The 12,759-nt window shown below is 39.6% G+C and overlaps 1 protein-coding gene across 3 annotated transcripts in view; it reads right to left on the bottom strand.

The window, feature by feature from the left end:
* EEF1AKMT2 (EEF1A lysine methyltransferase 2) overlaps window positions 1-11,348 on the bottom strand; it is a 73,656-nt gene extending 62,308 nt beyond the window's left edge. The window contains exons 1-3 of one of the 3 annotated variants that reach the window (XR_004346188.1): window positions 11,085-11,335; window positions 9,960-10,025; window positions 9,336-9,450 (exon numbers count right to left, since the gene is read on the bottom strand). Coding sequence is in view for 1 of the 3 variants with exons in the window: in XM_032608229.1 (XP_032464120.1) it covers window positions 9,336-9,450; window positions 9,960-10,025; window positions 11,085-11,194 (291 nt within the window). In the remaining 2 variants the exon portion in view is untranslated. Of the gene's footprint in view, window positions 1-9,331; window positions 9,451-9,959; window positions 10,026-11,084 lie in introns of all 3 variants that reach the window. The other 2 variants (XR_004346189.1, XM_032608229.1) reach the window with 2 other exon arrangements.
* Window positions 11,349-12,759: the final 1,411 nt, after the last annotated feature.

The following is a 12,759-nucleotide window of genomic DNA, read 5'->3' on the forward strand; positions in this document are numbered from 1 at the left end:
AAGGTATAGAAATGAACACCACCATCAAACACCATAAGTCTAGTTAACATATACAGAATACTCTATCCAGTAACAGCAGAATACACATTTTTTTCAAGTGCACATGAAACATTCACCAAGATGGATATATCCTGGATCATAAAACAAAGTAACACATTTAAAAGAATTTAAATCATACAAAGTATGTTCTCTGACATAATTGAATTAGACTAGAAGTCAAAAGCAGAAAGAGAAAAATCCACAACATGTGGAAATTAAACAACAGAATTCTAAATAATCTGGATCAAAGAAGAAAATTAGAGAATTCCCTGGTGGTCCAGTGGTTAGGACTCCACACTTTTCACAGCCAGGGGCCCGGGTTCAATCCCTGGTTAGGGAACTAAGATCCCGCAAGACTCACGGCACAGCCAAAAAAAAGAAGAAAATAAAAATACAGCATATCAAAATGTGTACGGTGCAGGAGCACCTACAGGATAATTTATAGCACTTATATCATTAAATGTTTACATGAGAAAAGAAGGAAAGTCCCAAATCAATAATCTAAGCTTCTACCTTAAGAAGCTAGAAAAAAAGAGCAAGAATAAATTAAAAGCAAAAAGAATGAAAAAATAATAAAATTAAGAGCAGAACCCATTGAAACTGAAACATAAAAGCAATAGAGAAAGTCAATGAAAACAAAAGCAAATTTTTATAAAAGATAGAAAAAATGAATCTCTAGCATCACTATCAAAGAAAAAGAGAGAGAAGACACAAGTTACCAACATTAGGAATGAACAAGGGGATTTCAATACAGACCCAACAGACTTTAAAAGGATAATAAGAGAATACTGTGCAGAACTCTATACACAAAAATTCACAATGGACTAATTCCTCAAAAACCACAAACCACGCGAACTCACTCAAATGAAATAAATAACCTAACTAGGACTGTGACTATTAAAGAAATTTTATTCATATTTTAAACCTTCAGAGAAGAAATCTCCGGGTTAAATGGTTTAATTGCAAATTCTACCAAACACTCAAGAAGAAATAACACTAGTGCTACACAATATCTTAAAAAATTTAAAAAGGAGGGAATTCTTCCCCACTCATTTTATAAGGCCATCAATGCCCTGAGACCAAAACCAAATAAAGATAATACAGGACTGCAGGGGAACTGCAGACCAATATCCCTCAAGAATACAGATGTAGGGAATTCCCTGGCAGTCCAGTGGTTAAGACTTCACCTTCCAATGAAGTGGGTATGGGTTCAATTCCTGGTCGAGCTAAGATCCCACATGCCTAGTGGCCAAAACACCAAAACATAAAACAGAAACAACACTGTAACAAATTCAATAAAGACTTTAAAAATGGTCCACATCAAAAAAATCTCTTTTTAAAATTAATTAATTTATTTATTTGGTTGTGCCAGGTCTTAGTTGTGGCAGGCAGGCCCCTTAGTTGTGGCATGCGAACTCTTAGTTGTGGCATGCATGTGGGATCTAGTTCCCTGACCAGGGATCCAACCCAGGTCCCCTTGCACTGGGAGCACAGAGTCTTATCCACTGCACCACCAGGGAAGTCCCCAAAAAAAAAGCTTAAAAAAAATACAGATTTAAAAGTTCTCAACAAAATAGTAACAAGTTGAATCTAGCAATACAGAAACAGAATTATACATTATGACCAAATGGGGCTTATTCCACAAGTGCAATACTGGTTCAATATCTGAAAATCAATTAATATAATCCACCATATTAACAGTCTAAAGAAAAAACACCTCATGATTATATTCACTGATGTAAAAAAATTTTATTTTATTTTATTATTTTTTTAACAAAATTCAAGAAATACATCCTAGAAATACAAGGGAACTTCTTCAACCTGATAAAGGGCATCTAATAAAATCCTGCAGCTAACATCATCCTTAATGGTGAAAAACTGAAGACTTTCTCCCTAAGATGGGAACAAGGCAGGAATGTGCCATCATCAGTCCTAGTCAATACTGTATTGGAAGACCTAGGTAGTGTAATCAGGCAAGAAAAAAAAAGGCATGCATTTTGGAAAGAATGAAATAAAACTGTCCCTATTCACAAATGGCATGACTGTCTACATAGAAAATCCCAGAAAATCCACTTAAACCTCCTAGAACTAATAATACGCAAGATTACAGGATACAAAGGCAACACAAAAATCAACCATATTTCTAGCAATAAACAATTGGAAACTGAATTTCAAAAAGCAATACCATTTTAAATACTCCAAAAACAAATATATAGGTATAAGTCTAAAAAATATGCACAGGATCTGCATGCTGAATGCAAACCAAAAAATGCTGAGGAAAGAAATCCAGGAAGACCTAAATAAATGAAGAGAGACACCATGTTCATAAACTGGAAGACTCAAGATAGTAAAGATGTCGATTCTCCTCAAATCACAGATTTAGCTCAATTTCAATGAAATTTTCAGCATGGATTCTTTTGTAGATATTTACAAACTAATTCTTAAATTTATTTGGAAAGGTAAAGGAACTAGAATGGCCAATACAACATTTGAAAAAGAATAAAGTTGAGAGACTCACACTACCCAACTTTTAAGATTTACTAAAAAGCTACACTAATCAAGATAGCATCCAGAGGATGTCACCATGAATTCTTCCAAACATTTAAGAAAGAAACAAAACTAATCTTACAAAAATCCTCTGAAAAAAATAAAAACAGAGACAAGTCTCATCTCATTTTATTAGACCAGCATAACCTTGATACAAAAACTTTACATTAAAATTGCAAGTAAGCCCAACTGGACAGCCTGCATGCCTCAACGAAAGATCCCGCATGCCGCAACTAAGGCCCTATGCAGCCAAAAATAAAGTAAATAAATAAATATTTTTAAAAATACAATTGCAAGTAAGGAAAATTACTGGCTAATCTCTCTCATGAAGCTATATAATTCCTAAGTAGAATACTACCAAATCAAATCCAACAATATATGAAAAGGATAATACATCACAATCAAACTTGGTTTACTTCAGGAATGGAAATTTGTTATAACATTGAACAATCACTACAATTATCTCAATAAAAATGTCAATTAAAAAAAAAAACTGGGCTTCCCTGGTGGCGCAGTGGTTGAGAGTCCGCCTGCCAATGCAGGGGACACGGGTTCGAGCCCTGGTCCAGGAAGATCCTACATGCCGCAGAGCAACTAAGCCCGTGAGCCACAACTACTGAGCCTGTGCTCTAGAGCCCGTGAGCCGCAACTACTGAGCCTGCGTGCCACAACTACTGAAGCCCACGCACCTAGAGCCCGTGCTCCGCAACAAGCCACCTCAATGAGAAGCCCGCACACCATAACAAAGAGTAGCCTCCGTTCACCGCAGCTAGAGAAAGCCCGCACACAACAACAAAGACCCAACGCAGCCAAAAATAAATAAATAAAAAATTTTTTTTAATTGAGGACCCCCACCAAAATCAATCAATTCAACTCTAACAGAATCAAGAAGAAAAATCATCTGATCATATCAATGAATATTAAAGAAAGCAACTGATCAAGTTCAACAACCCAACCATTATGATTAAAAACTCAACAAACTAGAATATAAAGGAACAGCCTCAATCTGGATGACTACCTGTAAAAACCTAGAGCTAACATCATATTTAACAGTGAAATATTAGAAGCTTTCCTCTTCTAATAGGCAGTGTTAGAAGGCTATCTGCCTTCACAATTTCTATTCAATGTTGACCTAGAGACTGCACAGCATTTTAATAAACAAAATATTAAGAATGGAATAGAAGAAATACAACTACTATTTACACATGACATTACAGTCTTTATAGAAAATCCAAAAGAATCTATAAAAAAATAACTAGAATTAATGTGTGACTTACTGGATACAAGATCAATATAAAAATCTGTTGTACTTATACATAGCAGCAATAAACTATTAGAAAATAAAATTTAAAAGCATAACAATAATAGTCACAACAACAAAAAAATCAAGGAATCAACCAAGGAAAAATACTGGTTGGCCAAAAAGTTGCTCTGGTTATTTGGGGGTTTTTTAAATATATATATTTTTTTATTTTTGGCTGCGTTGGGTCTTCGTTGCTGTGTGCGGGCTTTCTCTAGTTGCGGTGGGCAGGGGCTACTCTTCATTGTGGTGTGTGGGCTTCTCATTGAGGTGGCTTCTCTTGTTGCGGAGCACGGGCTCTAGGTGCGCGGGCTTCAGTAGTTGTGGCGCGCAGGCTCAGCAGTTGTGGCACACAGGCTTAGTTGCTCCGAGGCATGTGGGATCTTCCCAGACCAGGGCTCGAACCCATGTCCCCTGCACTGGCAGGTGGATTCTTAACCACTGTGCCACCAGGGAAGTCCATGTTTGGTTTTAAGTAAAAATAAGACACATTTTTCATTTTCACCAAGAACTTTATTGAACAATGTATTCATTAACCGAGCAAACTTTTTGGCCAACCCAATATATAAGATCTCTGTACAGAAAATTTCTATACAGACAAAATACTACTGAGAGAAAATTAAGAACTAAATAAATGGAGGAATACATCATGTTCATGGATTCACTTGATACTATAAACATGTAAATCCTCCTCAAACTGATCCATAAATTCAATACAATCCTAATCAAAATCCCAGGGTGGGTTTTGTTTTTTTCCTGAAAAGTGATGATTCTAAAATTTAAATAAATATGCAAAGAGCTAACTAACAACATACAAGACAACAATGGAAAGGCTATCAAAGTCGGAGAACTTACATTAACCAAATGGGGAGACTTGTCCAGTAATTAGGACAACTTGGCATTGGCATAAGGATAAACAAACAGACCCAAAGGAATAGAACAGAGGATCCAGAAACAGACCCAAACACATACTATTACTGGACTTATGACAGAGGCACCCCTACAGTGCAGTGGGGGAAAGAGCAGACGTTTCAATAAGTGGTGTTGGGTTATCTGAATATTCATAGGTAAAAAAAAATAAACCTTGACTCTACCTCACAACATACACAGCAATTAATTGGGACCTAAATGTGAAAAGGAAAAGAACAAAGTTTCTAGAAAAACATATAGGAAAATATCATTTTGACTCTGGGTAGGCAGATTTACTACACAATATTCAAAAGCACTAACCATTTTTAAATGATATATTAAACTTTAGTAAAATTAAAGAACTTCTGTTCATCAAAAGACACTATTACAGTGACTTCCCTGGTGGTCCAGCGGTTAAGATTCCAAGCTCCCAATGCAGGGGGCCTGGGTTCGATTCCTGGTCAGGGAACTAGATCCCTCATGCCGCAACTAAAAAGATCCCGCGTGACACAAGGAAACGCGACAAGAAATATCCTGCGTCCTGCAACTAAGACCTGGCGCAGCCAAATAAATAAATTTTTAAAAGATACTATTACAGGGCTTCCCTGGTGGCGCAGTGGTTGAGAGTCCGCCTGCCTTTGCAGGGGACGTGGGTTCATGCCCTGGTCCAGGAAGATCCCACATGCCGTGGAGCGGCTGGGCCCGTGAGGCATGGCCGCTGATCCTGCGCATCCGGAGCCTGTGCTCTGCAACGGGAGAGGCCACAGCAGTGAGAGGCCCGCGTACCGCAAAAAAAAAAAAAAAAAAAAAAAAAAAAGATACTATTACAAAAGTGAAGAGACAAGCAACACACCAGATACAAAGGTTATACACACAGAATATATAAAAAACTCCTACAAATCAATAAAAGAAAGGCAACCCAATGTTTAAATAAGCGAAAGCTTGAATAGGCATTTCACAAAAAAGAACAGCCAAATAGACAGCATATGAAAATATGCTCAATATCCTTAGTCATCAGGGAAATGAGAATAAAACCACAAGATACCACTACACACCTACCAGAATCACTGAAATTGGATAAGCTGACAAGAGCAGGTGTTGGCAAGGATGTGGAGCTACTAGAATTCTCACACACTGCCAGTAGGAGTGCAAACTAGTGCAACCAATTTGGAAAACTGTTTGGCAGTATTCATAATAACACAGTGCTGGAAATGAGTCAAATGACCATCAACAGGAGAATGAGCGAATAAATCAATAAATAAATTGTGGTATTTTCATATAGTACAGTACTAACCACAACGAGATGAAGCACTCTAGTGCTACACACAATACGAAAGACCATGGGTAAACCTAACAAAGCCATGCTCAGCAAAAGAAACATATCAAAAAAGTGCATATCCAAAGATACTACACATATCAAGCCAACAAGAGGCAAAACTCAATGAAATGGAAAAAGGATCATCTTTTCAACAAATGACAGATGGAACAATTCAACATTCACATATCAAAAAAAATTAACCCCAACCAGTATCTCAAACCTTCTACAAAAATTAATTCAAAACAAATAATAGATCTAAATGTAAAACTTTAAAACTTTTAGAAGAAAACCTAGAAGACCTATGTGACCTTAAGTTAGGCAAAGAGTTCTTTAATATGAAAACAAAAGCACGATCCACATACGAAAAAATTAATAAATTTGACTTCATAAAAATGAACTTCTGCTCTTCAGAAGGTATTGTTAAAGAGAATGGAAAACAACAAGTGAACAAATGAGAGAAAACATTTGCATATCACATACCTGACAAGGAACTTATATCCACAATACATAAAGAATCCTCAAATCTTAATAAGTAAACAGGCAACCCCATTTAAAAATAGGCCAAAGATGTGAACACACATTTCACCAGATATACAGATGGCAAATGAGCACATGAAAAGGTAATCAAAATCACTAGTCATTAGGAAAATGCTAATTAAAACCACAATGAGAAACCAGTATAGCTGGCATGAAGAATAGCCTAACTTATGATGACAGAAGTCAAAATAATCATTACCTTTAGGAGGGAATGAGTGGGAGGGGACACAAGGGGGCTTCTTCTATGGTGTTAATAATGTTTTATTTGTTGATCAGGTTGGTGAGTTACACACAATTATTCATTTTGTAAAAGCTGTACACTTATGACCTATTCACTTTTCTAAACAGATGTTATACTTTATTCAGTAAGTTCACATTAAAAAAGAAAAAAGCTTCCCAAAGCGACTCCACATCTAGGTAGCTTCACCAGTGAATTCTACCAAACATTTAAGGGAGAAAAAACAATTGTCAACAAACTCTTTCAAAAAATAGATTCTTGTTTAATGATGTCAGCATAACTTGATACCAAACCCTGACAAGGACACTACAAGAAAGGAAAATTACAGGACAATCTCCCTCATGGACAAAGTTGCAAAAATCCTAAACAAAATGTTAACAAACTGAATCCAGTAATATATATATATAAGTTGGGTTTATTCCAGAAATGCACTTAACATTTGAAAATGATCAATGTATTTCACCTACATGAATAAAGGAAAAAATTCATATGGTTACCTCAACAGATACAGGAAAAACACTTAATCAACACCACCACACACCGTGAGCAAAGGAGAAAAACATTTAATCAACAACAACACACACCGTTAGCAAATCTGAAGTCTGATAACCAGAGTTATCTACAAAACTAACTTACAAGATAACAATCGTACCTAACAGTGAAACACTGAACGTATTCTCTGAAAAGGGCGAAAAAGACAAGGATGCCTTCTGTCACCACTTCTTTTCAACATTCTCCCAAAGGTCCCAAACAGTGTAATAAGGGGGGAAAAGTTACAAAGGATTGGAAAGGAAGAAATAAAACTATCACTATTTATAGTTTGCCTAATTTTATATGTAGAAAATATAAAAGAATCTATAGTTAAACTATTAGTCTCAAAGGATAAATCATTAACCTCTACAAGTGAGCTATTAGAATCTGAAAGTATCTACAGGTAAACAAGAGTGAATAAATTAAATTGTGGTATAATTGTACAAAGGATTCATATACAGCAACAAAAATGAATGAACTGCTATGTAGAAGTTGAGTGAATCTCACAGAATGTTGACTGAAAGACACCAGAAAGAACACACTGAAGGCTTCCATTTATATCCAAAACAGACAAATTAATCAATGATGTTAAAACTCCTTGTAGTTGCCTTTAGAAAGGGAGGAGGAGCAATTTAGACGATTAGCAGGGAGTTTAAGGGGGACTTCTAGAGTCTGTAATGTTCTGTTGCTTGATTAGGGTGACAGGTGTGCTCACTTTGTAATAATTCATTGAGCCATACTCTTTTGGTTTGCACACTTTAATGTAGTCATGCTGCACCTCGTTTCAAAAAAATTTATTACAGTTTTTTCTAATCACATTTCACTGCTTCAAACATTTTAATGGCTCCCCACAGACTAAGAGTAAAATCTAAGCTCTTAGGCACGGCATATGGTATGGCTCCTACCTTAAATCTAAACCTCATCTCTATCTCACACATACACTTTATATTCTAATTTACCAAATTATTTATAGGGCCAGAACCTTCATGCCTTTAGATAATGTTTCCACTTCTTGAAATTCTCTCCCTCTTTACACTCTACCCACACTCAACACAATTTCCACCCAACTTGGATATTAGCTCCTCCAAAACCCTTCTTATCCCTCTTCCCCAAATCACTCCCTTTCCTATACTCAGTATATCTATTATTGCATACATCAAGCTACAGCATTAGCTATTTATGTCTATGTCAGTCTATCCTCTATTGTACTGTGAACAACTCAAGCACAAGGTCTAAATTTTCATACTGCCAGTGCCTACCACAAGGCTTGACAGGTGGTAGTCACTTAGCAAGTTTCACTGTTACGTATATAACCTTACAAGCTGAAACAGTAAAACCATCTAGGATGAAGCCTAAGTCTTACACCTCCCCACAGCACTTTGGCAGAGCAATGATACACTATAGGCATTAACGGTGATGGTTTAGCTAGTAGTAGAACCTGTACCAAAACTCAGTTCCATGGACAAAATGCTCTTTTCAAACCATATGCAAAACACTCTTCAAAAACCATATGCTCACCTAAGAAAAGGGATGTATGTCCTACTGGAAATGTAAAAAAAAAAATCATCCTTTTATACATACAGATTTCCAGAGTTCTGAGCTAGAAGAAACCAACAGAAACCAACTAGTCAAAATCTTTAGGAAAGAACTGAAGTCCAGAAAAAAAAAAGTGGCTTGCTCAAGGTTGAGACAATAGCAAGAAGGGCCAAGACTAGGACTCAGATCCCCTGGTTTCTCACTTAGTGCTTTCTCACAGCCCATGCGGCCTCCCTTTTGTACCATGTGACTTCTCAAGGTAAGTGGTACGACTGCTTTACTACTTTGGATTTAGATAGCTAGTATCCTCAACTGCAAGATTTTTTTCTTAATTTCATTTTTAAATTTGGTTCTAACACATGAATACTAATAGTACCAACAAGTTCAACCAGGAAAACACCATTTCCAGTTCCAATATCAAGCACTGAAGCATCCAATGGAATCTTGTGTTTCTGCATCCACCTTATTAGTCGAGTCATACTCTCTTCTCCAAACCTATTAGAAACAGAGAATCAGTTAATCAAATAACAGAGGGATAGAGAACAAAGGTTACAACTACATTACACTCAAGCAGCTTATTCAGTTTGCTCAATTAAGTCTTTTTTAGAAGGAAGAAATAACATCTGTAACTGCTTAATCTTCATCTATACTATTATTTAGAAGAAAACACCCCCAAGAATAGAACAGAATAGATAAGGTTGGTATGTTACTTATTAATGTTTCTCTACATCAGCATTAACACTTGTACATGTTGGTGGCTCAAAAGTGCATTGCTTATTGAAAAAGGAGTTATAAAATAAGGGTTATTTCCTAATACTGTCATCAAATTTAAATCTGGGCCATTAAAAGAGAAAAGAGACAGATTCTTTCAATCTACCCACCAAAGCCAGAATCAGTCCAAGGTTCCCAAGATTTCTAGGGTTTCTCTGGGATAAGCACTTAAAAGACACACACACACCTACACAATCTTCTGGATCATGATCCCACTACTTTTTCTAACTTACCAGATTTCTCCTGTATCTCCATATTCTTGGAAAGTTTGCAGTTCTCTCTCATAGACAGTATCCCAGCTATATGAATAATCAAATGCAAAGCAAATTATTCAATTAAACTGTATTATGAATTAAAGGTATATTTCTAATACATTACTGGGATAGTTATGACAAATTTAAAACATTATTAGTGTTGACAAGTGCACACCGCTCAATCTTTTAACATCCTTGTGTTAAAAGAATGAAAGAAAGAATAAGTTTATACATGTAAAGCACTTACAACAATGCCTGACATTTAAAACGGTGTATGTTTTAGCTTAAAAAATACAAAGACGTATCTGTCCAAGGATCCCTAAGTCCCAAACACAAATCCAAAACTTGACAGTAAAGGCATAGTGTCATTACAGCACTTTTCAGTCTAAAATGTAAAGACACAAGAATTTTCTACCAATTAGGTGGTTACTCACAATGGAATTCGCCAAAAATAAGCTCCGCTTAAAGGTTGTTTTAAGACTTACTCTCACTCCTTTTAAGGACTCCCCCTCCATCAATTGCCGTCTCTTCCTATTTCATGTCTATAGAAACCCTTCTCCCCCTCCAAGTTACCTCTCATTCTTACCTTTCCCCACAGTCATTCATTCATCCATCTATTAATCCATTAAATAATTGCTGAACGTCTGCTTAGGTCAGACCACTTTCTCCTACTCCAAGATGCCCACTATCTCCTCGCTCCCTCCTTAGACCATCCCCCCCACTCCCACCCCTTCCAGCTTCCACGTCCCTGCCCTCGTCCCCTTAACCTTTTCAGCTTCCCAGCCGAGCAGCTCTCCTCCGGCCTCCTACCCTCGCCCACCAGCCGTTATTTGTCAGCCCCGCCCACTTTCACCCCACGGGCCCCTTAGACGTCAACCCCTTGAAAAGCCTATTTACAGCCGCCAGTGTAGTCCCTCGGGATTCCATCCCTACGAGCCCCCCGCCCCGGACCCTCGTCCAAGGCGGCCCTTTAGGCTTCCTCCCGTCACGCCCCCTAAGCTCTCCCCATCTTCCGGGGCCGCCTAGGCCCCATCTCTCCTTCCCCTCCTGCGGCCCAGTCCGGGAGCGCCGGACTCACCCTCCCCTGCCCTGCGCCACACTCACTGCTCTCGGGTGCCCAGCGCAGACGGGGCGAAGCCATCCCCTCGGGGACTGCCCCCTCGAGACCGCGCCGCGGCCCCAGCGCCGCCGTCGTCGTCCGCGCCCTCGCTCATCGCGCTCCTTGCCCCGGAGGGCCTTTGGGGCCGCCATAGAGACGTGGCGCGGGCAGAGCGGACGGGCGGGCTGGCGCCTCTAGGAGGCGGGAGTCGGCCCTCTCTACTGCTCCCGGCCCCGGCAGGGGTCCGCAGTCCGGCGCTTTTCCTGCAGCCACCCTGGTCCAGAGTCCCGGATCCCAAAGCCCAGAGTGGGCGGGGCGGGGCCTCGCCTCGGTCCCCACTCTCCCTCCAACCAGCGTCAGATGCACCCCCTTCTTCGAGGCGCCCGCCTAAGCACCACTATATTTGGGGACTGCTGTTCCTAAGGGACTGTTCAAGGTATTGCATTTTGGAAAAAGGCTGGCGGTGGGGGAGCCACCCTAAATACCTAAGCCGACACTGCTCAACCCAAATGTACAAATCACCTCATCTCTCCACGTCGTGGGCAGATCTGAGAAATGGGTGGGACAGTCCATCGCATTATTTGGCTTTCCTGCCCAAGGCTAATTTCATTTGCGGCTGGCATTACGCCTTGAAGATAGCACTCTGGCCTCTTCTGACTTGACGTCACTGGTGGACGAGGGAATTTATGCCCAGTGAAATGAATGCCTTACGACACCCGCCCCCCCCCCCCCCCGCCGCCCTCCCAAGTAAGCCAATCACGGGTATCAGAGTGCTAAGTGAGAAGAAACGTCTAAGTGAAAGTCAAGATGCCTGTCTCAGCTCTGCCCCTAACCAGGCGCCTGGCCCTATCCAAGACTCCTAACCTCTGTGTGCTTCAATTTCCTCACCTGCAGCTCGCTGGTAATAGAATGCTCCCAACCAGTGAATCTGAGATTCATCCACCTCTTGGTGGGACTGATGCTGGAAGTTCTGCAGCATAATGCCAGAGATCTTATGGGCCAAATGTCTGGGGGGACTTCTGGAGCAGCAATGAAATACTGGTAGTCCAATGCCCTAGGCAAGAATCTCAAAGGCTCTTAGCAAGACTGCCTTCCAACCAAAACACATGTTTCCTAGGCCACTTTTCTGTTGACATGGCAGACAGAAGCCCAATAACAAGTCCCTGGAGGTAAGTGGCGTCAACATTTGCCTTTCCAGCTCACAGAGATCCCGATTAAGACCGCATGTGCATCTCCTCTGATGCAAGATGTTCCAAGATCTTCCGGCAACCACTGGTGACAGAATATGGTAAAAGGCAGATGGGAATCTATGTGTATAGTGATTAAAGAACTCAAGAAAGTGCGTAAGTAACCTTATTACAGAGCAATAAAACCACCAGATGCCACGGCCAATTAGTGCTGCCCTGAGCGAATGGTTGTTTTGATTTTTTCTAGACTCGATGCTCAAGAGAGTAAGCTTGAATGTGACTGAGTGGGTCTTAAAAAGTTTTAGGTTCTAATTCAGAAGCACCATGAAAGACAAGGCCGTCTTCAATCTGATGTCTTGCCAACACTTAAGATGTTTTTGCTGTGTTTGCTGAATGCTATAAACAGTTGTTGGTATGGAGCCCTGGAAAAAACCCATGATTTATACAGAGTTCCTTCTCTGGCTCCAGGATTACTCTGGGTGTTTAGTCCTGA

The sequence above is a fragment of the Phocoena sinus genome, chromosome 16 (genome assembly GCF_008692025.1).
Source record: "Phocoena sinus isolate mPhoSin1 chromosome 16, mPhoSin1.pri, whole genome shotgun sequence".
NCBI classification, from domain to species: domain Eukaryota; kingdom Metazoa; phylum Chordata; class Mammalia; order Artiodactyla; family Phocoenidae; genus Phocoena; species Phocoena sinus.